This window comes from Culex quinquefasciatus, chromosome 2 (genome assembly GCF_015732765.1).
Source record: "Culex quinquefasciatus strain JHB chromosome 2, VPISU_Cqui_1.0_pri_paternal, whole genome shotgun sequence".
Taxonomy (NCBI): domain Eukaryota; kingdom Metazoa; phylum Arthropoda; class Insecta; order Diptera; family Culicidae; genus Culex; species Culex quinquefasciatus.
Genome location: NC_051862.1, coordinates 182,266,566 through 182,294,016, shown reverse-complemented (window position 1 = coordinate 182,294,016; position 27,451 = coordinate 182,266,566). Strand labels below are relative to the sequence as shown.

Genomic DNA, 27,451 nt, shown 5'->3' with positions numbered 1-27,451 from the left:
TGCGCCAACGTTGGTAGAGTATTGTGATCGTAATATGGATTCTTCTGTGGTAAACTTTTACGATTAATATTTGAATAAATCCAATATATTTAACAGAATAAGTTGAAGTTTATTTTTCTTCCTATTCAGGAGGTATTAGACTATAACAAACAAACTAACTTACACTTTTGAGCAGTTCTCTCAGAATTCGGCAATTCGTTTTTTTTTTGTATTTTTTAATCCGACTGAAACTTTTTTGGTGCCTTCGGTATGCCCAAAGAAGCCATTTTGCATCATTAGTTTGTCCATATAATTTTCCATACAAATTTGGCAGCTGGCCATACAAAAATGATGTATGAAAATTCAAAAATCTGTATCCTTTGAAGGAATTTTTTGATCGATTTGGTGTCTTCGGCAAAGTTGTAGGTATGGATATGGACTACACAAACAAATTGGTGATTTTTTATTTAACTTTTTGTCACTAAAACTTGATTTGCAAAAAAAACACTATTTTTAAATTTTTTATTTTTTGATATGTTTTAGAGGACATTAAATGCCAACTTTTCAGAAGTTTCCAGGTTGTGCAAAAAATCATTGACCGAGTTATGAATTTTTTAATCAATACTGATTTTTTAAAAAAATCGAAATATTGGTCGCAAAATTTTTTCAACTTCATTTTTCGATGTAAAATCAAATTTGCAATCAAAAAGTACTTTAGTGAAAATTTGATGTTAATTTGTTAAATTTTGTGAAAATAGTCGAAGTTTTCATTTTTGAAATTAGCACATGTTTCTTCTTGAAAAAAATTTTTGAAATGTGAGAAAATTTTATTTTGCACTTTTGAACTTTGTTGATGACTTTAGTTGCTGAGATATGGCCATGCAAAGTTTTTAAAACAGGAAAATTGAATGTCGATATCTCAGCAACTAATGTTAAAATTTATGAAATTTTCCGATCTTTTCGAAAAAAATATTTTCAAATTTTTTAAACCAAGACTAACATTTCAAAAGGGCCAAACATTCAAAATTACGCCCTTTTAAAATGTCAGTCTTGGTTTAAAAAATTGAAAATATTTTTTTCGAAAAGATCGGAAAATTTCACGAATGTTTCATATTTTAACATTGAAAAACAAAGTTCAAAAATGCAAAATATAGAGAATTTTCTCAGCTTTTCAAAAGTATTTTTTTCAATGGTTGGCAAACGTGTGCACTTATTTAAAAAAAAAATGAAAAACTGCGACTATTTTCAAAAAAGTCACCTAAAAATGGATTTAACTTGAAAAACGGTGCACTTTTTTTATCTATTTTTAATCCCGTTTAAAATGTCTTCTCTTGAAATTTCTTTAAAATATACAAAACTCTAAAATCTAGTTCAATTTTTAAAATCCTCAAAAATTTCATATAGGCCATACTCGTTTATCTAAAGTTGAAACAAAATGTGCTTTTATCAAAATTTTGGTTCAAGAAGAATTTCATTTTATTAAAACCACTTTAAAACTTTTCTTAAAAAAATCTCTTATTTATTCAAAAAAAAAAATCGCTCAAACCTCCATCAAACCGTTGCTCATTTCCACGAAAACGTTCCCCGCGCAGTGTATACGTGAGCTGCTGCACAGGTACTATGGAACGAACTCGCGCTGATGGCAGAGAGGAAGGCCCAGTTTCGGCCAGCAGCAGCAGCAGCTATACTCAACGATGACGTCGGCTTCGTACATCGACTTCAGCGTCGTCGTCGTCAACATCGACAACACTGGTTCAATCAACCATTACCACCAAAAAAAAACACGACGATCCGCATCTAGAAACCACCATCGAAGGAGGTGCAACAATGTAGAACTTCAGCAAGAAGAAGCAGTACACAAATTATTTCCAACCTTGGAGCTGGAATTGCTCACGGTTTGGGTCTGTTGTACTGCTCGGCGCTGGTTCCGATGTTGTTGCCGGTCTCCCGGACTGCAATCTGTCATGATTCGTGCAGTTTTGTATACAAGCATAGGAGGTCGCCGTACTTCCTTCTCCTATCCGATTCAGAGTCCAGCTGCCCAGACCTGCTATCTTGTTGGTTAGTCTGCCGTATTTCGGCTTGCGATAAAGGTGGTAATTTTTTGAGTGGCTGCTCGTGGTTGAGCTTGCGAAAGCAGTTTGCAATCGCTTCTCGAACATTTAAGAAAGTGAAAGTGCCTTTTCGATCAAAGATGTGCATCACCAAGAACTGTCGGGTTCCGGTAAGGCGTTATCAGCGATAATCGGCTAAGATCACATGGGTGGGGGGGACGTCTTATCTCCAATCAAGCAGGTTTTTCTTATCGGGAGCTTATCGATGCCGAGCCGGTAATCCTTGCTAGGAAGTTTTACGAACCCGACCTCAAGTTACGCGTGGGAGCAAAAACATTGCTTGGCAATGGATTTGCCTGTCAAGAGCAAAGTCCATCCAGCTGGTCGCTGGCTAGACAGGACAACACTTAAAATAACATCCCCAAGCGCCTTCAACTTTTCTTGCTGGTCGGTTGGCGTAACTCCCAAAATATTTCCCCCTGTGACGAGCAGCAGCCAGCGGCGTGAAAACAAATTGCCAAAATATTGAACAGAAAAATGGACTAGAAAAAGTGCACGGAGCTGTTGACTTCATCCAGAGTATTTTTAAACGGTTGCTGGTGTGTACATGAGAACGTACTAGATTCCGACACCCAGAACTGTCAAAGTATCAAATATGAACTCATTTGATGCTAATCTGAACAAATTATTGTTGTTCCTTTTTCTATGATCATTTGGATATAGTAATAAAATTTAAAAATATAATTTCTTCGACATTTTTTATCTGCATTTTAAAAAAAAATTTAGAAAAAAAATCTTTTATGAAAAATGTTTTTATTGCAAAACAAAAAGTGACTGCTCAAACGATTTGATCTGTGTGTGCAGCTTTGCATACGAGCCCCGTTCCAGACGGACGTAATCAACGTTCACGTGATGACCTGGGGCAGTACTGGCTCGTGATTTCAATTTGGGAAGGGGAAGATTTGCTGAGTGATTATTTTTCGGAGTGTTGTAGAATCAGTTAAACAAAGGTGAAAACACTAAGAATTGTCAAGAAATTGTATAAAATATAAACGTTCAGAAAAATCGTTTTTTTTTTTTTTGGAAAGTATTATGATAAAAAACAACAAACAAAACTGGGTTCATATTGTTTTCTAAAATTTCAAATAAAAAATCTCACTGAGCAACTTGGGCAAATCTCACAAGCTATTTTTTAGGAGCTCATTTTGAGCAACTTTTTTTCTACGAAAAACTATTATTAGTATTATTTTTGTTTTTGTATTTTTACATTTATCGGTGCCATCATTTTTTTTTTGTTTCCGATAGAACACAACTTAAGTTGGGCAAGCAATCAAGAATGCTTCTGAACAAAGCTTGTATTGATTGTTGATTCTCATTCAGAAGGTTTTTTGTTATTTGCAAATAAAGCTGGTACAAGTTTTATTCAAAGTTTTTGTCTCACCGTCACGAGTTATCAAAAAATGGAAATTTACCCCTTAAAGCAAAGTTTCAGGGAAACTGCAAAAGGGTCGGGGAGTTTTTAAAAGTTTTGCATTTTTTATTCTTATCTTAGGCCGTTTCAAACCATGGTTTAAACATTTGAATGAGAAAAAACGTGTTTTAAAATGCATGATTTACCTGTCCCGTTGTTTTGCAATCATTAGTTTCCAAAATGTCTAAGATTTGACAAAAACAATTTTTCTGTCAAAAATTATTTTTTTGGAATTTTAAGAACATTCAAAATTTTGATTTTAAACCAGCTAAATATGGAGCGATTCTCTACGGAATCGGTCTTTTTTCTTAAATTTTAATTTTTGTATTTTTTAATCCGACTGAAACTTTTTTGGTGCCTTCGGTATGCCCATATAATTTTCCATACAAATTTGGCAGCTGGCCATACAAAAATTATGTATGAAAATTCAAAAATCTGTATCTTTTGAAGGAATTTTATGATCGATTTGGTGTCTTCGGCAAAGTTGTAGGTATGGGTATGGACTACACTGAAAAAAAAAATGATACACGGTAAAAAAATTGGTGATTTTTTATTTAACTTTTTGTCACTAAAACTTGATTTGCAAAAAAACACTATTTTTATTTTTTGATATGTTTTAGAGGACATCAAATGCCAACTTTTCAGAAATTTCCAGGTTGTGCGAAAAATCTTTGAGCGAGTTATGAATTTTTGAATCAATACTGTTTTTTTCAAAAAATCGAAAAACCGGTCGCAAAAATTTTTCAACTTCATTTTTCGATGTATAATCAAATTTGCAATCAAAAAGTACTGTAGTGAAATTTTGATAAAGTGCACCATTTCCAAGTTAAATCCATTTTTAGGTGCCTTTTTTTGAAAATTAGTCGCAGTGTTTTAAAATGCCCTTTACAGGCGTACAGTTGCTTTCCAATCATTAGTTTTGAAAATATCGAGGTATTGACGGATTTTTTTTCGCAAAAAAAACCTTTTTGTAGGACTGTACATTGGTATTTCATGAAAATTTTAAATGTTTTCAAAGGATTTCAAACATACTAAATATGATTGAAAACGCGGGAAAATGCATTTTAACTGGTTTTCAGTTGATTAAACTTCAATTTTCATTAAAATTTTGAAGTCTTTCGAAAAAAAAAATTTTGGCCCACTGATTATTCAGGCCAATTTTGAAGGGGGAACTTTGAAAATATTTGCAACGGCCTAAAATATGAAACATTTGTGAAATTTTCCGATCTTTTCGAAAAAAATATTTTCAAAATTTTTAAACCAAGACTAACATTTCACAAACATTCAATATTACGCTTTTTTTTAAATATTTTTTGCGACCTATTTTTCGATTTTTTGAAAAAAACAGTATTGATTCAAAAATTCATAACTCGCTCAAAGATTTTTTACACAACCTGGAAATTCCTGAAAAGTTAGCTTTTGATGTCCTCTAAAATATATCAAAAAATAAAAAAAAATAAAAATAGTGTTTTTTGCAAATCAAGCTTTAGTGACAAAAAGTTAAATAAAAAAAAAATCACCATTTTTTTACCGTGTATCATTTTTTCCAGTGTAGTTCGTATCCATACCTGCAACTTTGCCGAAGACACCAAATCGATCAAAAAATTCCTTCAAAGGATACAGATTTATGAATTTTCATACATCTTTTTTGTATGGCCAGCTGCCAAATTTGTATGGAAAATTATATGGACAAAATAATGATGCAAAATGGCTTCTTTGGGCATACCGAAGGACCCAAAAAAGTTTCAATCGGATTAAAAAATACAAATAAAATCGAATGACTGAAATCTGAGAGAACTGCTCATGATTATAAATGCAGGAAAATGCACTTCAAATTGTTTCAACAAAATAAGACTTTGATTAAATTTTTTTTTTAAGTCTTCAGAAAAAAAAATGCCCGCCTATTTTTCGGCTAAACTTTGAAGGGCAGCGTAAACTTCCAAAAATCTTTGCTACGGCTGAATTCAACTGAAACATTCAGTTTTGTTAAATCAGGTACTTTCATTTTGCCCAAATTGATGTCCCAAGCCAACCTGCTCATTGTCTCATTGGCAAATTGACCCCAATCTCGCAAATTAATATACTTTGCAAAGCGAATCACAATTACCGTATTACTTAGCACTGTGTTTTCGCATATCTGCACCGGCCAATTATCGTTTAAATTATACATTACCAACGCATCAAGCCAAGAAAAACCTTCTTTCAGCTCCAACTCCACATGAAGTGTGCGTTGTTGTTCCATATGCAGTTTTCGTTTTTTCTCGTGCCACCCACTCAGCGAGTTATAGGTGTGCACTTTGTGGTCAATCGAAATTTTAACCGGCTCAACCATGAAAAACCTGGGGCCGAAAAATCGAATCGAAACAAAAACAACGTGCTTCTCACATTTTATTATTCTCGTTTCATTCAACAAATTTGTTTTTCGCTTGTTTTGGCGGTAACTCGATGTCATCGTCGAGCGGGGAGGAATCGTGTTTTATTTGTTACATGCTTACATTTCAAGTTTGTTTAAAATATTTATCATTAAAGGAGACGTGTTTTTTCAGTTTTTGAAAAAAAAGCCAGAAGAGGGTTAATTTCATTTAACCTACTCTTTTTCGTTTCGTTTTCCACGTTTATGAATGGACTTCGTGCTAATATTATGCAAAGTTTTTGTTTTTCCTCGTGTTTTGGTTTTTGTGTTACGAATGGAGCAGCAGATTAGTGTTACTCGGTTGAGTTTGTGCGAATTTTCGAGCTCATTAATTCATCCCGTGCAGTTTGTGTCGCGTGTGGTGGTGCCACCACAACTGTCACCATTTTTCAGTGTGAAGAACCGCAACGGGAGGGGTTCTATTTTTGTGATTCATTCAGGAAATGTCTGAAGTATCTCGTTGGAGTTGACTCTGTGTCTGCAGCGCTCTGTGATGGATGGTGAGTTATATTGTTTCAAACTGCGTACTAATTAAGTCGTCTGCAGCTACAAATTTTACAAATCGGCTATTTTGCTTTCAAAGTGCTAATAAATTCAAAGTGCTAATAAATAATCCATAAAAGAAAGGTAAAATCAGATGGCACAATTAAAAAAAAAAAACCAAACCCTTCGACCAAGTTTGGCATTTCGTATGCGGTTATGCTTCACGTCACCAAGAAAGTGGCTGGATTATGTGACGAACGAAACGAATCGAAGCGATATGTGTGCTAGACTGGCAATTACTTATTCATCGTGTAATCATAACTCCTAGTAAGCTCAGCCACATCATTTGCAGGTTGCACCCCCCCTCGTCCTATAATGCTGTCAACCATAGAGGAAGTTACATTTATGCAAAATGAAAGAAAAATTGAATGTCTCCATCTGCTTCCGCGTGTCATGTGGATTGAAGTTTTGCAGTTGGTATCGATTTGTCGTGGAGGATGTTGATTTGCTATGAACTTTAAAGGGAAAAGGGCGTTGAACTATTGGAATGCATCTTAATAATGATAATAGAGATAATAATTTATTTCAATTTATTTTGAAATGCATCTTTTTGCTAATTGTTGGACCATGTTTTATCTATTAAGTGTTTTATTACGAAAAAGCTTGAATTTTTAGAGAATTTGATTTGACCTTGGAAAGTTAGGTCTTGACAAACATAGCAAGTTTGTTTTTCGTCAATCTTGCATTTTCATTCGAAATGTTGTACAATTGTTGATAATTTTTCAGCTAAACAATTCTAACAAATAAATTAAACAATTCTAACAAATAACAATTCTCTACAAATGAGCTTTTTCTCAAATTTAAGTTTTTGTATTTTTCAATCTTTTTGGGCGCCTTTCGTATACCTAAAGAAGCCATTTTGCATGATCAGTTTGTCCATATCATTTTCCGTACAAAAATGGTATGTGCACAGCTAAAAAAGTAGTAATCCAGCTGCGTTTAAAAGGCCTGGGTGTAAAATAAATATTGCATTATTTCATGCAATTTTATGTGATTTTACACCCTGAAATATGTAGCCCATCAGTATGGGAAACATAATTGACCGAAATGTCAAGCTCATATATGCGTTTATCCTTACAGCTTTTCATTGGTCTGATGGCCGAGTGGGTTAAGACGCCAGTCCTTACTGTTGGTGCTGGGTTTGATTCCCGTCGGATGCAACTTTTTTTTTATGTTTGCAATAATTTTTGCATGCAGTGTCTAATATTAAGTGTTTATTTTAACGAAGGTGATGTGCATGCTTTTTCATGCGATTTTACCATCGGATTTTTTACTGTGTGAGCAATTCACTACCAAAACCGGAAAAGGATTTTATTTGTATTTTTTTATTTGACTCAAACTTTGTGGGGCCTTCTCTATGATCAAATAAGCTATTTTGCGTCATAGGTTCACCCATACAAGTCTCCATACAATTTTGGCTGCTGTCCATACAAAAATGGTATGTTAATATTCAAACAGCTGTAACTTTTGAGTGAATTTCCTGATCAATTTGGTGTCTTCAGCAAAGTTGTAGGTTATGTTGAGGACTTTGGAGAAAAAAATAGGTACACGGAAATAAAAAATTGAAGACTTTTTAATTAACTTTTTTTACAAAAATTCAATTTCCTAAAATACGTACTTTTGATTTTTGAGATTTTTTGATATGTTTTAGGACAAAAATCCGCAACTTTTGAGACATAGAGAAACATGGTCAAAAAATCTACCGCCGAGTTATAATTTTTTGAAAAATAATGATTTTTGGAAAAAAATCGAAGTTTCATGCAAAAACAAGTTTGACATTATTTTTTAATGCAAAATTGAATTTGCAATCGAAAAGAACTTTTTGATAAAGGGCTCCGTTTTCAAGATATAGCCACCGAAAGTTTGATTTTAGCGACATATTTGTAGTTTTTCGGTTTTTTAAAAATAGTGACCATGAGTGACCATCTCCAAAAATATTTTTTTGAAAAGTTCAGAAAATTTGCTATAAAATTGTCCTAGAGACATTGAAGATTGGACCTCGGGTTGCCGAGATAGAGACGCTTTAAGAAAAAGAAACACGAAAATTGAAGATTTCTAATTGCCGTTCAAGAGCCAAACGACAGGCGACACCTAGTGTTAAGTAGCAGAACAGAGCGAAGAATGTCGATTGAAATTTCCGCCCTTTGAGGTTATGTATGCGAATTCTGTTTTGTTAAATTCCAGCGTTGAGAACAACTTTTGAGCAAAAATTCGAGCTGATACTTTGTTAACTTTTGATGCTCTATCATTTTAAACAATATTATTTTTTCAAAATTATTTTTTTTTCAATTTTTTTTATTGCGTTAATTTATAAAGGGCAAAGAGTTAACAATCGTACTACTTGAATTTTTTCTCAAAAGTTGTTCTATGAGCTGTAAATTAAATTTTAAGTTTGCATTCCTATGTAACCGAACAGCGAAAATTTGAATCGTCATTCTTCGATGCTTTGCGCCATCTGTCGGAATTTTTGAGCTTTTGATCGCGAATTCTCACCGAAACAACCCACCATTTTCTAATGACGATACCTCAGCAACTAATGGTCCAATTTTGAATGTTAATACATGAAACATTCGTGAAAATATTTTGAAAAATTTTAAATCATTTTTAAATGGGCGTAATATTCAATGTTTGGCCCTTTTAAAATGTTTTGGGAAATTAGTTTCTGTTAAAAAAAAGTTGATTAAAAGATCTGCAATTTTTTTTCCCTGTACCTATTTTTTCTCAGAAGTCCTCCTTTGCCGAAGACACCAAATTGATCAGAAAACTCATTCAAAAGTTACAGCTGTTTGAATATTTACATACCGTCAACTGGGGCGAATTGGGACACATGGGGCGAATTGGGACAGCAGTTTTAACCATGTTAGAGCTTAATATTTTGATTTTTCTGGTTGGTTTCGGATAGAACAGACTCAGACCAACAAAATGTGTACATCCATTTCCAAATTCAAAACCTTTAAGTGCTCTAAACACTGCTGTCCCTATTCAGACTGTAGTCCCGATTCACCCCAGATGACGGTATCATCTTTGTATGGACAGCAGCCAAAATTGTATAGAGTTTTGTATGGGTGAACAAATGACGCAAAATAGCTTATTTGATCATAGGGAAGGCCCCCACAAAGTTTGAGTCAAATAAAACAAAATAAAAATGGTCGAAATCGGCCGATTTCGTAGAGAGTTGCTCATGTGAGAACTACATTCAAAGTCAAAAGTTTCCTTTTTCAAGTTCACCCGTCGTCACCCTTTTAAAAGGGTATCGAAAATGTATGATTTTGACATACCCCTTTTGATAGGGTGACTCCGGGTGAACTTGAAAAAAGGATAGAAAGTATCCTTTTGAGGGATACTTCTGATTTTGAGTGTACACTAAAAAAATGATACACAGAAAAAAAATGTAGTTTTTTTTAATCATTTTTTGCCACTAAAAATTGATTTTCAAAAAAACAATTGTTTTCAATTTCTTCAAAGATTAAAACACAAATTATCTTCATTTTAATGTCAAATTGAATTTGCAATCAAAAAGTACTTCAGTGTGATTTTTATATAGTGCACCGTTTTCAAGTTATAGTTTTGCATTTTGTTCAAATAGCGCCTAAAAATATTTTTTTGAAAAGCTTTGAAATATCCCTTGATTTTGCTTTTTTGAACTTTTTTAATCTGGCCATGCAAAGATAAAAAAAAACAGGCAAAATTAGATTTTCTCAGTGTTGTTCAATTAGCTCTTGCATCACCGATCACCAAAATTTGGAAAACTAATGGTCTGTTTTTCAATGGTAAATTACGAAATTTTGCAAAATTAATGCTTTTTTTCAATTTCTATTCATGTTATTTTGAAGTGTAAAATCTAGCCCAATATTTAAAAATGACAAAAAATAGTGTTTTGCCCTCCAGAAAAGTTATTCTTGATTGTAAAAATTTAAAAAATAAAATAATTTTGGGTTGTGTTTCTGAAAAAGCTGAAAAATTTGGTGCACGCACACACAGACACACACACACACACACACACAAATGAAAAAAAAAATTAATGCAAATTTGGAATATGACAAATTATGCTTTTTCCTCGCACTGTTAATTTCTGTACTCATTCGGCTTGAAGAATTAGCATGATAAATTAACAAATTATGTATATTATTATATGAAAAACATACGAATAAAATTTGAAAAAATATATGTTTAACCTTATGACCAGAGATGCCACATGCACCTGTCTGTGTTTTACAGACATTTGAGCTCGTTGTAAAAATATTGAGCGGAGCTTATTTCAGAAGTCTCCAAATGCATAAAAATGCCTTTTCTGATGGTTTTCCATTATCGTACATTGATTTAAAAAATTTGTTATGTTTACAGAGATGCACAGACTTTTTTGCTAAACCTGTCCAGACGTTTCAAAAAACCATATGGCATCCCTGCGCATGAGCATAACCAAATAACTCCTGAAAATTGCAAGAAATTCTCAGTAAAAAAGCTTCTTTAACTGTTATTTACAAATCTTGGCAACAAAAACCTCATCTTATGTTGGTACCATTTCGAAAAAAAACTCAATCTCAGCACGAACTTCCTGCACGTCACGCGTCGTCGTCGTCGTCGCCGTTGTTTGTACTTGAAATGTCAGGCCTCTTCTCTTCAGAACGAACGTACAAACCGCCAACCAATTGCCGTCGCGCGGGGCGTCATCGGCGCGCAAATGTCCACACCAACTTGAGAGTGTCACTACTTTCGAGCAATCAACTCGAGCTCTCGGCAGTTATGCCAACAAAGATAGAAACAGAAAAAAACCGTTTGACGCCGGCCACTTTTGTGGCAGACAAGAATTGGCATTTTTCTACATTTTGTATTAAATATTCGTTTTTTTATTTGTTGTGTGTTACGCCCTTACAAATTGTTATTCTCTATCAATCCTTCTATTTCATGCTGTAGTAAGCTATTGTGTCAACCTATTATGAGCTAACTGATAAAGTAACAGCTACTAAGCCGCGATCAAAGTGCCATACTAAATCGGAGACCAGGCTGATTCACACTCTAAGCTAGTAATTGCGCTTACCGAGATCGCACTTTAGTTGTAGCGATTTATGCTCCTTAGTAGTGCACACACAGCGAGTTTCAAGTGCAAATCACTCAACTTGGGTCGGCGGCGGCTAAGAATTCTCACACCACTCAAAGTGTACGCGGTTTAATAATAGTTTAGTCGCGCTGCGTTTCACTCATCATACGGCAAAATGCATTGCTCGAGAGACAAGAAAGAAGACCACCACTTCTTGAGCGGTGGCCAAACATTGCGAGCATTCGCGGACTTTGGCATAGAATTCGTTGGCTTCCGAAACAACCCACCACTAGCTGGGTGCATCCCGTAATCTTCAGTTTGAGACGTTTCGTTGATGCAATCAGCTGGTGATCGGATTTTTCTCAGAAATAGTTCTAATTCATCCGCAGAGTCGTAAAATGGCTTACGACGTGTTGCGGAATTTGTGAACGTTTGGTGTTGAATTCCACTCGGAAAAGTCGTCTCAAAAATGGAACTCTAAAAATATCTTTTCTCCGAGAAGTCGCAGTAAAACTCCTCCGCGGCTGCGATGCTATTCTACCCGAAATGCATCGTCAGCTGTGGAATTCTTCGCGACCAATTTCCGCTGGTTAGGAGTGTGCAGCATGTAAGTGTTGAGTTGGAGCGTTTCCCTAAGAGTGTTATGGTTTCCATTAACCGCACTGTTTGAGGTTTTAGGAAATCGGCAGACTTGTTGAAATTCTGGTACATTTTGTTTTGATAAACATTAGCATTGGCAGACAAGGTTGGTGGCGCCAGGTCACGTACTAGGGAGTGGCAATCAATGCAGTTTGGGGAAAAATTCAACAACTTTGTGCAACGGCTTTATTCAAAAGAACACAGACTTTGTTAGATTAGATTTAAATGCTTTATTCAAAAGGAGATCAGATTTGAAATGTTTTTATTCGGTGCTTCTTCTACAATCTTTCGGCAACACGTGACCCACTTCCTCCACCCCTGCTTAAGTGGTCCTCCCCATCTTATACATCTGGTAGAGCACCACCAGGTACGGGGCCGCAAACCCGACCGTGGAAATCAGGAAAAACTTGGTCGTAAACGCGTACGGATTCTTCAGGTTGAACGGCAGCGGGTTCTGTTGAGAAGGAGAAAATGTCCCAAAGATTAAATTAGCTCTCAAATCGCAAGAGTTTCCCCAACTAAAATTCTTACCCGATACTTTCTGGGATCGACAAAGCCGGACCGTTCCCCTCCGCTTCCACCGGGGCAGGTTCCGCCACCCCCGGCTCCAGCGGTAGCGGCTGCCGCTTCCTGCTGAACGGCCTCACGACAAAAAGCTCTTTCGCAACCTTCGCCGGACATGGTTTCTCTTGAATTTGCCGAGATTTCCCAGAAAGATGCTTCCGTTTCGTAACCAGGCGTGACTTGAGAATGACGGAGCGATTTGGAGATATTGCAGTGGTTGCTTTGATTTGGAAAGTTGGAAGGTTAGATTCGTACACGTTGATTGGAATCAAACCAACTTTTTTTCTTATTCGTTTTTGTTTCCATTTTGTTGTTTGATTTATCTTTTATTTTTATTATTTAGAATTTAATTTAATTTGTTTGAATTCTCTATTTGTTTAATTGTTGTCATTTTGTTCAAAAAATCATATTTTCTCATTACGTTTACACCTTTTCTCAAGCCTTTTCTGCTCAGCGAAACGACGCTTAATCTGCATCTCATAATCTTGCATTTGGCTGATTGCCACCCGCTCACTAACTTTAAACTGATTCGGTCCGGCGGCCTGCTGAACTAGTTCCAATTAGGTGGTCCCGTTGAGGGTAATTTAAACTCTTCTCATTTTCGTGTGAACATTCACGCAATTTGTCTTTGCCGCAGAAACAGTTTGCGGTAATAACCTTTTCTCAACGTGATATAATAATCTTTATGAATGTCTATTTAGTGCCGGTTTAATTTGAAGAAAAGTTGTACGTAAATATTTTTTGTTATGGAGACAAATATATCATATTTTACAACAGTATCTTCCATACAAATTCAGCAGCTGTCCATACAAAAATGATTTATGAAAATTCAAAACTCTGTATCTTTTGAAGGAATTTTGTGATCGATTTGGTGTCTTCGGAAAAGTTGTAGATATGGATAAGGACTACACCAAAAAAATGATACGCGGTGAAATAAGAGATCTTTAATTTAACTCTGGAGTTTTTTTTAAAGCTCCAATAAACAAAAATTCCAGTTTTTGCTTTTTGGGTGTTTTTCAAACCGCCTTGAGTCGGGGGTATTAAAAAACACCCAAAAAGCAAAAACTGAAAATTTGGTTTATTCAGGGTGGCCACCTCAGGAAAAAACCGAGAAAACCGGGAAAAACCCGGGAATTTATTCCACCGGGAGAAAACCGGGAAAAACTCGGGAACTCGACTGAAAAACCGGGAAAATATTTTAGGTTTAGCTAAAATTCGACAAATTCCTCTTAAATGACTTCAACGTATATTTTTCTCTATTCAAATATTATTCTCGTTATTCTAATTGAATGATTTGGGAAAATTATGTTTGAATTTGTGTAAAAGACTCAAGCTACTAGGCTCTGATTGTGTTTTTTTTCTGTTGAGTATTCCTTGATATATTTCTTTGGCGTGGGGGGAGAAGCAACTACGATTACCACTACCTACACCACCGGACCCGGTTTTAAACACAAATGTTTGATTATTTTCAGATTAAGTTTGCGGTTCAATCAAAAATTTACTCAGGGCTATGATTTTTGAATTCTTATTTCAATAAGTATTGAATTTTATAAGCACAATAAACAATTTATTTTTGTTTTATTATGTATTTCAATATCAACTTGAGGGTGCACAGCAGCTAAGGAAGTTGTTGTCTTTTTATTCCAAAATTGTCAAACTTAAGGATTTAACCCTTCAACAATATGATTGTAAAAAGAGTCAAAATCTGCTTTATTATTGTTTTGTAGACAGTAACTTTAGGGAATAAATAACCGATAGTTTCCATAATTTCGATGATACTAAAATTTGCGTACCGAAAATCGTGGTGCAAAAAGCTTAACTTGATGTGCGCCGTTAAAAATAAGAATACAGTTCAGACTCGATTATCCGAAGGCCTCGGAAAAAAATAAAAAAATAAATATTGAAATAAAAAGCCACAGTTTCAACATTTGCATGGAAAAAGTTTTTTAAAATGCATTTTACACAAGTTTAGTTGTTTTGCAATTATTAGTTTTCAAATAATGTAAAATTTGACGAAAACAAAAATATTAAATTCAAATGATTTTTAAATCAACCCAAACATGCTGAAAATGATTCTGAATCTAAAATTGATTTCAGTTGATTCCACTTAAATTTTCATTATAATTTTGAAGTCTAAAAAAAACTACCCCCTGATTTTTCTGGTCAATTTTGAAGGGGGGAGACAAAAAATTTAAATAAAATTTTTACCAGCATAAACTATTTTAAAATGATTTAGAATTATTAAATCCAAGATGGCGGCCAAAATGGCTTAAATGAAATATTGAAAAAAATACATTTTCAAATTTAATAGGCAATCAACCACTCAACAGTGACTAAAATTTAGTAGCTGAACTTAAATTTGAAGTTAAAGGTAAAAAAATAAAAAAAATTAATGGAATTTCAAAAATCTGTTTTCAGTAGTATTTTATAAGATGATTTTTGGTTTTCTCAGTCAAACAAATTATTAAGGACAAATTGCTATGAAACTGTGTGCTTGTGTTTTTAAATCAGATTTGAGTATTTTTATATAATTTTAAAATGTCGGGACTATTTGGTATTTAAGATATTTTTATATAGTTGTTTGGGAATCTTTCAACAGTTAAATGCCTATCAAATTGTGTTCAAATTCAGAACATTTGAAAAATATATTTCTTTTAGAATTTATTTTAAAATTGTAATTTAAATTTTCAGATATTTTAATATTACAATATTTTTAGAGTTCAACTGTCATTTCAGTACAAACAGTCACTTTTTTTTTATTCAAACACAAAAATTGAGTTTTTGTTAGGTTTATTTAATTCTCATCTGAAAATTTCGTTAAAAAAAGATTAACTGAATTTTGACTGTTTCGGTTCTGTTGTTCAGAAAATCGCAGCACGGTCGATTGATTTTTTTAAATTCTGTGTTACTCAAAAACTATAAACATCCAAACATGTTTATTTTTTTCAATAAATTTGGATGTATCGAGAATTATGTTTATACTTGCGCGATCTAAAAGTCGCGATAAGGAGTTCAAGTACAGGCCAACTCAGAGAGGTTTTTTTTGGACAGTTACATTTTTTTCTGGAAATCATCTCATCAATACCTAAATCCTTGCCTAAGATCCTAAATCGATCAGCAAAAAATGTTTTATGTTACCGATTGTTAAAATATTTGGCAAGAATTGTTTTTCTTGAATTTACAAAAGCATTTTTAAAAGAAAACTGAAGATTATTTGCATACATGTTGTTGTCTTTTGCAAACTTTTTCTACCCGCTCTCATACCCAACATTATAAATGCTATTTCCTGCTTTCCAGTAATAATTTATGTAATTCTTAAATTTAATACAAAACGATTTTTTATTGATTTTAAGTTAAGAAAAATGGTGGAGCATGGAGATGAAAAATCACAAGCATTATGTAAATTAAGGATTTGGACTAAAAACTGTTAAAAACGGCTACTTACTTTTTGTACTCAATTTGAAAGCTTTCTTGAGAAATAAAAATGTTGAACCAAATAAATACGTTGTGTACGCGTTCAAAAAGTATTTTGACGCTTACGTCAGTCTTTAAAAAAAAAACATTTTAATTTGATTTAAAACTATATGAAAAAATTCCTTCAGGCCTCGGGAGAAAACCGGGAAATTGAAAATCCAAAACTGGTGGCCACCCTGTTTATTGGACCTTTAAAAAAAAACTCCAGAACTTTTTGTCACTAAAACGTGATTTGCAAAAAAAAAACACAAGTTTTATTTATTTTTTTATATGTTTTAGGGGTCATCAAATGTTAACTTTTCAGACATTTCCAAAAACTTAAAGTACTGGTTGCATAAATTGTTCAACTTAATTTTTCGATGTGAAATCGATTTGCAATCAAAAAGTACTTAGGTGAAATTTTTTTTTTAAATTAGTGCCCATGTTTGCCCACTTTCGAATTTTTTTTTTCGAAAAGGTTTTTTGCAAATAATATTTAAGTGACAAAAAATAATATTAAAAATCACCAAAAAAAATTTGCCATTTATTATTTTTTTCACTGTAGTCATTATCCATACCTACAACTTTGCCGAAGACGTCAAATCGATAATAAAAATCCTTTAAAAGATACAGATTTTTGAATTTTCATATATCATTTTTGTATGGACAGCTGCCAAATTTGTATGAAAAATTATTTGGACAAACTAACGATGCAAAATGGCTTCTTTGGGCCTGCAGAATGTACCAAAAATGTTTTAGCCGGATTATAAAATACAAAAAAAAATACCGATTTTGTAGGGAATTACTCAGTACATATTGAATAAAATTAATTGATTTTCCCAAAAAAAAATCTAAAATTATGTCATCGCTTCGTTTTGGCAGACATCACGTGCTTGGTGTTGTATAGTAAAACCAACACTCAAAAACTCGTCGTTTAGTTTCACACAGCCAAATCGAATCGCTATTTTTGTACGCGTCTAAAATTTAGTTTGAGCAGTTCATATTTCTTCCCCGGCACCTGGCGCCGATGGCGGGCCAAATTAACTAGCTCGCAATATTTTCGTGTGTGTGCTTTACATTGTTTCAGCCCGAGACAACCTTGACATTGACTGAAGCATAAGCAGTGTTGCCAAAAATCCTAACTTTCTTTTCTCTTTCTCCTTGTTTTAACTTTTTCTAGGAACATTACCAGTCCAAGCTGGCTGCTGCCTCACAATGTGGGGCCAGGACCCCCCTGAGTCCTGTGACGCAGGCAACCATCCAGAAGCACCTGCCAGGGCTACCGACGCGACGGCTCTTGATGCAGCAGCAGTATGCGGCCGCCAGTGCTGCCAGATCGCCACCCCAGCCCAAGGTCGAGCAGCGGGACGTGGCCTGCTGTACCGGTAAGTTGGGCTTGGTATCTAGCTTTAAGTTTTGAGCAAAATTAACTTGAATTTTTAAAAGTTGGCAACAAGGTTACCGACATGGGTTCGATTTTGTACCTTTCGACAAATTATGTAATTAAATTTAAATAAAAACAACAAACATATTTTTAAATGAAAAAAAACGGACAATCAAGCGCACCAAGACGGTAAATCATGTTGTTATTTTTTACAAATGATATGTTAGCATGCGATTTGATTTTTCGCATCGTACAGATGTTTGGGCGTGTTGCAGGTTCGGAACGAAAACTTATTTATTCCACGGCGAAACTAGTGCCAAGAAAAAGCATATCATACACGTAGCGCGCGCGTAGTTCGCCTGTCAGCCAAGATGAAGTTTGCTCATTTGGTTCAAGGTTGTTAATGTGATAGATTCATTTTTTAGGTATCTTGAATGAATTTTGAGTGCATTTTTTCAATGAATTTCTAGTTTCTAATTTAAAATATGCCTCATCATTCTTGCGTGTAAGATTGTTTATTTTTATACACCTTGCCCAAATTGGAAAAAGCAAATCGATTGCTGAGTTTTATTTTTGGACACAGGAAAGAGATCAAGCTTTCATTTGCCTATTGCAAGATAGACAGTTTTGTTGGGTAAGCACGTAGGACAAGAAGGGAAAATGGCAAATGTTTTTTGGATACATCTCAAGACGAATTTCCAACTTTTAATTATTTATGATTTTCGTTTGGTTTTCACAATGCATGAACTGATTTTTTTTAAAGAATCTTCATAAAATAAGAGTTATTGAACAATGCTCCTAAAATTTCGGAAATGTATTTTATTGTATTTTTTTTATTTAGTTAAAACTTTTTGGGGGCCTTCCCCATGACCAAAGAAACCATTTTGTGTCATTGGTTCACCCATTCAAGTCTACATACAATTTTGGCAGCTGTCCATACAATTTTGTAAGTTAATTTTGTTGAAAATCTTAAACTCTCGTAATATTGAATTTTTGGCATAAATTGTACAAGTTTTTAATTTTTTTAACATTAAAATTGGATCATTAGTTGCTGAGATGTTGTCATTAGAAAATGGCTGTTAGACAATCTTCTGTTTGTTTTTGATTTACCTGGTGTATCTCAGCAACCGGAAGTCCAATCTATAATGTTTCTTGGACGAAATTTCAAGAAATTTTCAGAACTTTTAGAAAAAAAAATAGTTTTATGAACTCATGCAACTCATTGAAATTTTTTAGTTAAAATCAAAAATCAGGTGGCCATATCTCGAAAACGGTGAATTTTATCAACATTTTTGGAAAGTACTTATCAAATGCAATTCAATTGCATTCTTAGAATAAATATTGCAGTGAAATATAAATTTAAAGGCGAGGTTTATTTTTTTCAAAATATCATAACTGAGCAGAAAAATATTTGGCCATAGAGTTGCGCGTTTTTTCCCCTAAAACATGAAAAAAAATAAAAAATCTCATTTTTGTCTTGAAAACTGTTAGTTTAAAAACCGTAATAAAAAATTCCGTGCACCATTTCTCTTCTGAATAGTCCCTTCAATAAATACAACTTAACAGCATGCACTAAATTGATTACAAAATTCTTTAAAATATACAGATTTTCTAATATTTACGTACCATTTTTGTATGAACAGCTGTCAAAATTGTATGGAGGCATGTATTGGTGAACCACAATAAAAAGCTTGAGCCAATTAAAAAAATATAAATAAAATCAATTTGGGCATAAAATCTGAAATTCGGAAGGAATTGCTCAATTTAATGGTTTGTTGTTTTTTTTTTTATTATTGTAAAGTTTACAAGCAAAAATCAAGAATTTGGTTAATTTTCAAATAGGTCTAGAATAAGATTAATTTTCCTTTCAAATTGGAATTGATTTTGAAGGTTTCCCCTTTTATGGAACACTACGTCAACCGGTCATCTCCGGCACCGATCCACTTTCCTCTTAGACGCGTCGTCAAGTCACGCTTGGCTACAGACGCCCGTGAACTAAACACAACACGCACATTTTGTGGGTGCCCTCTCTTCGTCAGTCACGCCGGTTATTTTAGTACAAAGTGAAAGTGATCACGCTAGGAGATGTGCTTAAAAGACTTAGAGACAGATTCTGTCCCGACTAAGTAATATTAATGTCAACGCCGGGGTGAAAGCCTGCCGTGATTCTTCCGACATCCCCCGTAATTGATTCTTGACCCTGTCTGAAAAAAACAAACTTCTCTTAACACGACGATGTGTTAATCAATGCTGCTTTAAACGTGCCTCCGTCGAGGATGGGGAAGTATTGCGTCAATGTCATAAAGTGGCTAATGTTCCTGTCGAGTGCAACGTTTTCAGCTTGACTCGAGAATGGCACTGTCTGCCGTACTGGCGTCAACAGCTTTATTTTTTTAAAGATCTTTTTAACTGTTTTCATCTCAAATTGCAACACTGCATTTTTCTAAAAAAATGCAAATTCTTTCACAAAAATGTTCATGGTAAGCCGAGAAACCTTAATGCTTAAGCGACGCTTACACGCTCCATCGAAGAGAGCAGCAACATGTGTACCTACATTCCATGTGTCGAACATCGCCGCCGCGCTAGACCTTGATTCGACGCGATGAGCCGGTGTTCGAACAGCATATTTCTCTGTTACGTCAGCTCAACTCTCAAAATGAAAAAAAAAAAACCCTGCCAATTGTCGGCCCGTTCAAAAGGCACGATTTATATATTATTCAGAAGAAAACCAACTCAAAAGAGAGTCCATTGCAATTACGGCCATGAACCACGCATATCTCAAAGAAACAAAAATTTATTTATGATTTAATTAAAGCTAATTCTCCGTACTTTATCATTTTCTTTCAGAGGTGTGCAGCGCGGACAACCTGCCGGAGGTGGAGATCTTCTCGCTGCTCGAGGAGCAGATCCCCAAGTACCGGATCCGGGCGGACACGACCACCACCTTCGGCGGCTACGAGAACCAGGACTGGTTCGTCAACTACCCAGCCCTACCCATCCCTCAGGACGGGCTCGGACTGTCCGCCGAGCAGACGCGCGAGGCCCTCAACTATTTTCGTGAGTACAGAAAATCTGGTTTCCAAATAAGTCCAACATTGGTCCTTAGACGGTATTCTCTCAAGTTGCTGCTAGCGCCTCCGGTGACGAATAGCTGAAGCAGCAGTTTGCGCTAGTGAGCAACAGGTGGCGCGCGTTGGGTATTTATGCACTGGAAGCATTTTTTTCAGGGGGGGGTTGAAGATTGCTGACGCGCTCGAAGTCGTTTCAAGTGAAGTTGACTTGGGCAGTTTTTTTGCGCACATGATATTGAACAAACGCAAGTGCCTGCTTGTTTGCTTGGTCATGTGGCCGTGCAGTTAGCGAAAGGAAGGGCGAGCAGGAGAATGTTTATCTTATCTATTCTGAGATCGGGGTGACGCGGGGGTGTTAAATGGCGAAATATGAAGACCGTGGCGGGAATTCGCGTGTTTGCGGTATTGATAATGAATTGATAGATTTAGGAAAATGTTATTCGCATCACAAATTTGAAAATATCGATTCGAATCTTATAAAGTGCACATCTCATCGTATTTTTAAATTATTAGAAATGATTTCAAAATATACGAAATTTTGTAACAACTCAAATGTATTGCCAACCACCACAATTCGTTAGAAATCTATATAAGAAGTAATACTTATACAGTCAGACACGATTATCCGAAGGCCATCGAAACATTTCACTTCGGTTTTATGGATATCCATTTTTTTCGCTGTCTTATTTTTGATTGTCGAGGTTAAGTATTACCTCAAAACTACTCTGAAGATGGCGGCCAAAATGGTGGAGATGAAATATCAAAAAATGCATTTTGTAATTTAATAGGCAATCAAATATTCAAATTTGAATAAAATGGGGTCGCAGAACTGAACAGTAGTAAAAAAAAATCGGATAATTGAATTTCGGATAATCGAAACTTCGGAAGTTTGAACTTTACCACACTCTTTAAACGATTTGATCTGTTGTAGATATTTGGGAAAATGCAGTATCGATTTATTCCATTTTTGTTTATCTGTAAAAGTTGAATTTGAACATAATTAATCATATCAATAATGTTTTTTGTTTTCTAAAATTGTTATCAAAACATGTACAAGAGCATTTTTAATGTGTTAAAACGGTTCGACAATTCTTTTACGTTTTATTTTTTTTTCCAGATTTTTGGGATTTTTCAATTGATATTTTTTGATTCAAATGAAACTTTGTCCAAAAAATATGAAATGAGGAACATTATCTATTTGTAGACCATTTCAAAAATCATGCTTGATTTAATATTTAGATTTTTTAGATTTTCGATATTATTTTAATTTAAAAGATTTAAACATTAAAAATCGAACCAATAGTTTCCGTGAAATCGGACCGCCAGTTGAAAATTATAGGCTAATTAGGTGACACTTTAAGAACTGCGAGGCTGTGTCTTACTTCTTAGTCAAATAAGATTATAGGAAATTTTCTCAGCTTTTAGAAAGTAATTTTAATGGGGTGGCTTTCCTTCATTGAGTATTTTTCTTAAACAATTCAATTAGTTTTTATTAGCAAATAATCAATTAAAAATTTCGTATTTCTTATAAACTGATAACGTTTTGAAGTTCCTTTCAACTATGATTTGTATTTCAGTTCAGTTTGATGTAATAGGATATTCTAAAAAAAGTCTAGCCAAGAGAAGGAAAAAAATGACTATTCCAAAACGGTTCTATTTATCAAAAACTACTTATCTATAGAAAATTTGATTTAGCTTTTAAAAATGCAATTTATAAACCACATTTTTGATATTGTTTCAAAATCTTATTTTTTTCAAAAATCATGTCCGATTTTGCACCATTATGCACTTTCTTTTGAGTCTCATAAAAATAGAAAATAAAAAATACGTGTTTTGGAAATTCAACTTTTAGTTAAAACAAAGTTAAACAAAGAAATGGGTGACTTTTTTTATGAGTGTGACCATTTTTTCTGAATAGTCCTAGTTAAAATTTACAACCATGCCGAAAATACCAAATCAATGAGAAAGATATAGATTTTCATAAATTTACGCAATTTGTATGGAGACTTGGGAAAACTAATGATATGCACGGAAAGAAGGTTTATCGTGAATCTTACTAAATTTCGGTTAAAAATCCTAAAAAAATTGGTTGTTTTTTCAACCACCAATTTTTTTAGCTGGAAATCCTAAAAATAAATCCTGGATTTGACAGCTGGATCCAGGTCCTAAAAATGATAAATCCAGCTAAATTTTAACAAATTTTACTAATTTGCAAGCTGGAAAAATGCTGTCAGTCTCAAAAGCTGTATGTTTTGAGAAGGTCTGTTAGCTATTTTAGCTAGATTTTATGGTATTCTAGGAAGTTTTATAGTTAGCCCAGCAAGTTTTTAGGCTGTTTCAACTAGTTTTTTTGGAATCATTCTCAAAATTTTCCATTGATGGCTGCGAAGCCAGGTATTTTCACACATCTTTTTAGCTAGTTTAGCTAACTTTGCCACTATTCTTGGTAGGTGTTTTGGTTGGAATAGCTAATTTTTCTGCTTTTTCTACAAGTTTTCTTTCAAAAGCCTCCGTTGCTGCCTGCAAAGCACGCATTATTCACCCAGCCTTTTGGCTGATTTTGCTCGTTTCTTTTTTGTTCTTGCTTCTTTTTTCGGAAAGTCCAGCTAATTTTTCAACTGTTTTAACTGGTAATTTCGAAATCATTTTAAAAATCCCTTGCTGCCTGTAAAGTTGTTTTTTATTTTCAAAAAGACTTTTTGCTGGTGTAGCATGATTTTCCGCTATTCTTGGTACGTTTTTGGTAGTCCAGCAAGTTTTTTGGATGTTTCAATAGTTTCCAGGCTTTTTAAACTATGTTATAGTTGATCATCCTTATAGTACGGCTTTGTTATTCTATTGACAAATTAAAAAAAATAAATACAGTAATACAAAAAAAAATACAAAAATCCAAAAATACAAAAATACAAAAATACAAAAATACAAAAATACAAAAATACAAAAATACAAAAATACAAAAATACAAAAATACAAAAATACAAAAATACAAAAATACAAAAATACAAAAATACAAAAATACAAAAATACAAAAATACAAAAACACAAAATACAAAAATACAAAAATACAAAAATACAAAATACAAAAATACAAAATACAAAAATACAAAAATACAAAATACAAAAATACAAAAATACAAAAATACAAAAATACAAAAATACAAAATACAAAATACAAAAATACAAAAATACAAAATACAAAAATACAAAATACAAAAATACAAAAATACAAAAATACAAAAATACAAAAATACAAAATACAAAAATACAAAAATACAAAATACAAAAATACAAAAATACAAAAATACAAAAATACAAAAATACAAAAATACAAAAATACAAAAATACAAAAATACAAAAATACAAAAATACAAAAATACAAAAATACAAAATACAAAAATACAAAATACAAAATAAAAATACAAAAATACAAAAATACAAAAATACAAAAATACAAAAATACAAAAATACAAAAATACAAAAATACAAAATACAAAAATACAAAAATACAAAAATACAAAAATACAAAAATACAAAAATACAAAAATACAAAATACAAAAATACAAAAATACAAAATACAAAATACAAAAATACAAAAATACAAAATACAAAAATACAAAAATACAAAAATACAAAAATACAAAAATACAAAAATACAAAAATACAAAAATACAAAATACAAAATACAAAAATACAAAAATACAAAATACAAAAATACAAAAATACAAAAATACAAAAATACAAAATACAAAAATACAAAAATACAAAATACAAAAATACAAAAATACAAAAATACAAAAATACAAAATACAAAAATACAAAAATACAAAAATACAAAAATACAAAAATACAAAATACAAAAATACAAAAATACAAAAATACAAAAATACAAAAATACAAAAATACAAAAATACAAAAATACAAAAATACAAAAATACAAAAATACAAAAATACAAAAATACAAAAATACAAAAATACAAAAATACAAAAATACAAAAATACAAAATACAAAAATACAAAAATACAAAAATACAAAAATACAAAAATACAAAAATACAAAAATACAAAAATACAAAAATACAAAAATACAAAAATACAAAAATACAAAAATACAAAAATACAAAAATACAAAAATACAAAAATACAAAAATACAAAAATACAAAAATAAAAAACAAAAACTTACAAAAGGTTAAAATTGTAGTAAATTAAAGTTATATTTAAACTACGTTTTGCATTTAACAAAGTTTAAATATTGCATCAAATTACTTTAATTTAAACTTAATTTAACTTAATTTAACCTAATTTAACTTAGTTTAACTTAATTTTACTTATTTTGCTTAATTTTACTTAATTTTACTAAATTTCACTTAATTTTACTTAATTTTACTTAATTTTACTTAATTTTACTTAATTTTACTTAATTTTACTTAATTTTACTTAATTTTACTTAATTTTGCTTAATTTTACTTAATTTTTCTTAATTTTACTTAATTTTACTTAATTTTACTTAATTTTACTTAATTTTACCTAATTTTACTTAATTTTACTTAATTTTACTTAATTTTACTTAATTTTACTTAATTTTACTTAATTTTACTTAATTTTACTTAATTTTACTTAATTTTACTTAATTTTACTTAATTTGACTTAATTTAATAAATTTATGTTAATTTTACTTAATTTTACATAATTGTGCTTAAATTTACTTTATTTTGCTTAATTTTGCTTAATTTTATTAATTTTACTAAATTTAACTTAACACAACTTAATTTAACTAAATATGGGCAAACTCAACTAAATTACACTAAAAATAACTATTTTCAACTAAATTTATCTGAATTAAACTAAATTTTGGCTTAATTTAACTTATTTTTATAAACTCTTCTTAATTTAACTCAAATTAACTAATTTAATAAAACTTTAATTGATTAAACTTAATTTCACTTAATTTAACTTAATTGAACTTCATTTAACTTCGTTTCTAACAATAACAATTGATGTGCTTAAAAGGCGTTAGGTGCCCTATTTGTACGGATTTGTCAAACATCGGCCAATCTATGTCTAGACATTCTGTCCAGGTGTACAGATGTCCATACAAAAAAAGTAGAGTGTGGACAATTGCCAGTCTCCCTTTCCCTGCCAAAGTGTTCACGTGGTTTAGGGATGCCCCCACTTTATGTTAAGTACATGTTTTTACCTACGCATCCTCCAAACAGTAACGAGAGGCTCAACTTCTAACCACTTTCCCTCAACACAAAAAACTTCTCACTTTATCAACTGAAACATTCCTTCAGGTGCCGATCCGCAGAAAATCTTCCTGGCTTTTAATTTATTCACTCACACAACACATTCTATCGCCTTTTGCACTTGCACTCAAACAACACACATAATCATCAAAAAAAACTTCACGAACTGAGCGGCTCAAACAGGATCGAACACGACACAGGACGTTGCTTTGTTTTGTTCTCGAACTGATGATCTGTCAAAAATCCATGCTGCCGGTTCCAGCTAGTTTTTTGGTAATTTTACGCAAAATTGTGCTGAAACACCATTATTTTTGGAAAAATCTCTCCTGTCATTTTGGTTTGGGCTGTCAGTTTTGGAAAGCAAATCAGCAATCAAGGTTAGCTATTTCATCAATACCAGATTGGTAAATTTAGCTGAAATTTTAGCTGATTCAACCAAAAAAATCACTGTTTCACCAATTTGAAGCCAGCTAATTTGAATTGTTAAATTTTAGATGGAACTCCTTTCCGTGTGGACAAATTTAATCAAAATCAAAACAATACAAAGAAAAGTAAATTTGCGAAATCGTAGAGAACTACTCATATCTAGTTTTATGAATTCATTTTGAGATAATATCACACATTAAAATTTCAGAATGGCGGTTTGCTGATAAATTGAAGAAAGCATATTTTTTTAATGTTTTCATTCTCGATCAAATATCGAGCTGTTAACTTTTAATATATTTTTTTATTTATTTAGTGATAGAAATTATTTTGTTTACCTGTCTTAGAAAATTCCGGATGCTTTTAGTTCAAATTAAACAATTAGTCATTGATTGCCAACAAACTTTGGCATATCGGAAGTAATCAGTCGCACCCCATTATTTACCAACTGTGTCGTCCAAATCCATCATGCGCTATTGTCTCCGGCTGCTGATCCACTTCAACGTGTGGTGCCAATAATGCAACCAAACCAATTTCTCAATTACGTGACTACGTGACTGCAGTATCAGCCTCGCTTATCTTTGGCCAGACAATTGCACACAGCCCGATAATGTCCCGGATTGTAAACAAATAAAATTACTCTAAGAATTTCGTACCAATTTGCAACAGCAAAAAAATGCAAACTCAGCGTTGCTTAAGCTAGGATTACAGACTTAGGTGCGTCCCAAATTACGCCGGAAAAACAAACCGTTCGATTTTTATCAACTGCCGCGCGCGTGATAATCGATCTCAGACTCGTCATAACTGATCTTAGACCACCAACGCCGTACAAATTTATGAGCCGATTATTTGCTCGTGTGCGAATTCCAGATCGCCAATTTTCAACGGTTGCAATTTTCCGTTGCATACCTGCCCATTATGCAAATCTGGGGCTTCCGCCTCTAACTTAATCACCCACCCACGTTTCGATGGCATAATGTGTGTCCACACGGGGGTGAGGGAAAACAAGCTGGTGTGAAAAAAGGTGATTCGATTGAGCAGCAGCCGAAACGCGGTGAGCCTGAATCAGAAACCATTAGCACTGCAGCAAACTTAATGCTCCATAATGAATTGGTTTTTCGGACGATGAAGGCTGCACCAGATTTAAAGTGGTTTTGCGAGCTCTGTGAGGATC

At 33.0% G+C, this 27,451-nt stretch overlaps 1 protein-coding gene across 1 annotated transcript in view; it reads left to right on the top strand.

Annotated features, from left to right (window-relative positions):
- Positions 1-17,334: 17,334 nt before the first annotated feature.
- LOC6033230 (trafficking kinesin-binding protein milt) overlaps positions 17,335-27,451 on the top strand; it is a 129,774-nt gene continuing 119,657 nt past the window's right edge. The window contains exons 1-2 of the mRNA XM_038254586.1: positions 17,335-17,539; positions 20,386-20,595. Of these exons, the coding sequence (XP_038110514.1) occupies positions 17,455-17,539; positions 20,386-20,595 (295 nt within the window). The 5' untranslated portion in view covers positions 17,335-17,454. The remainder of the gene's footprint in view (positions 17,540-20,385; positions 20,596-27,451) is intronic.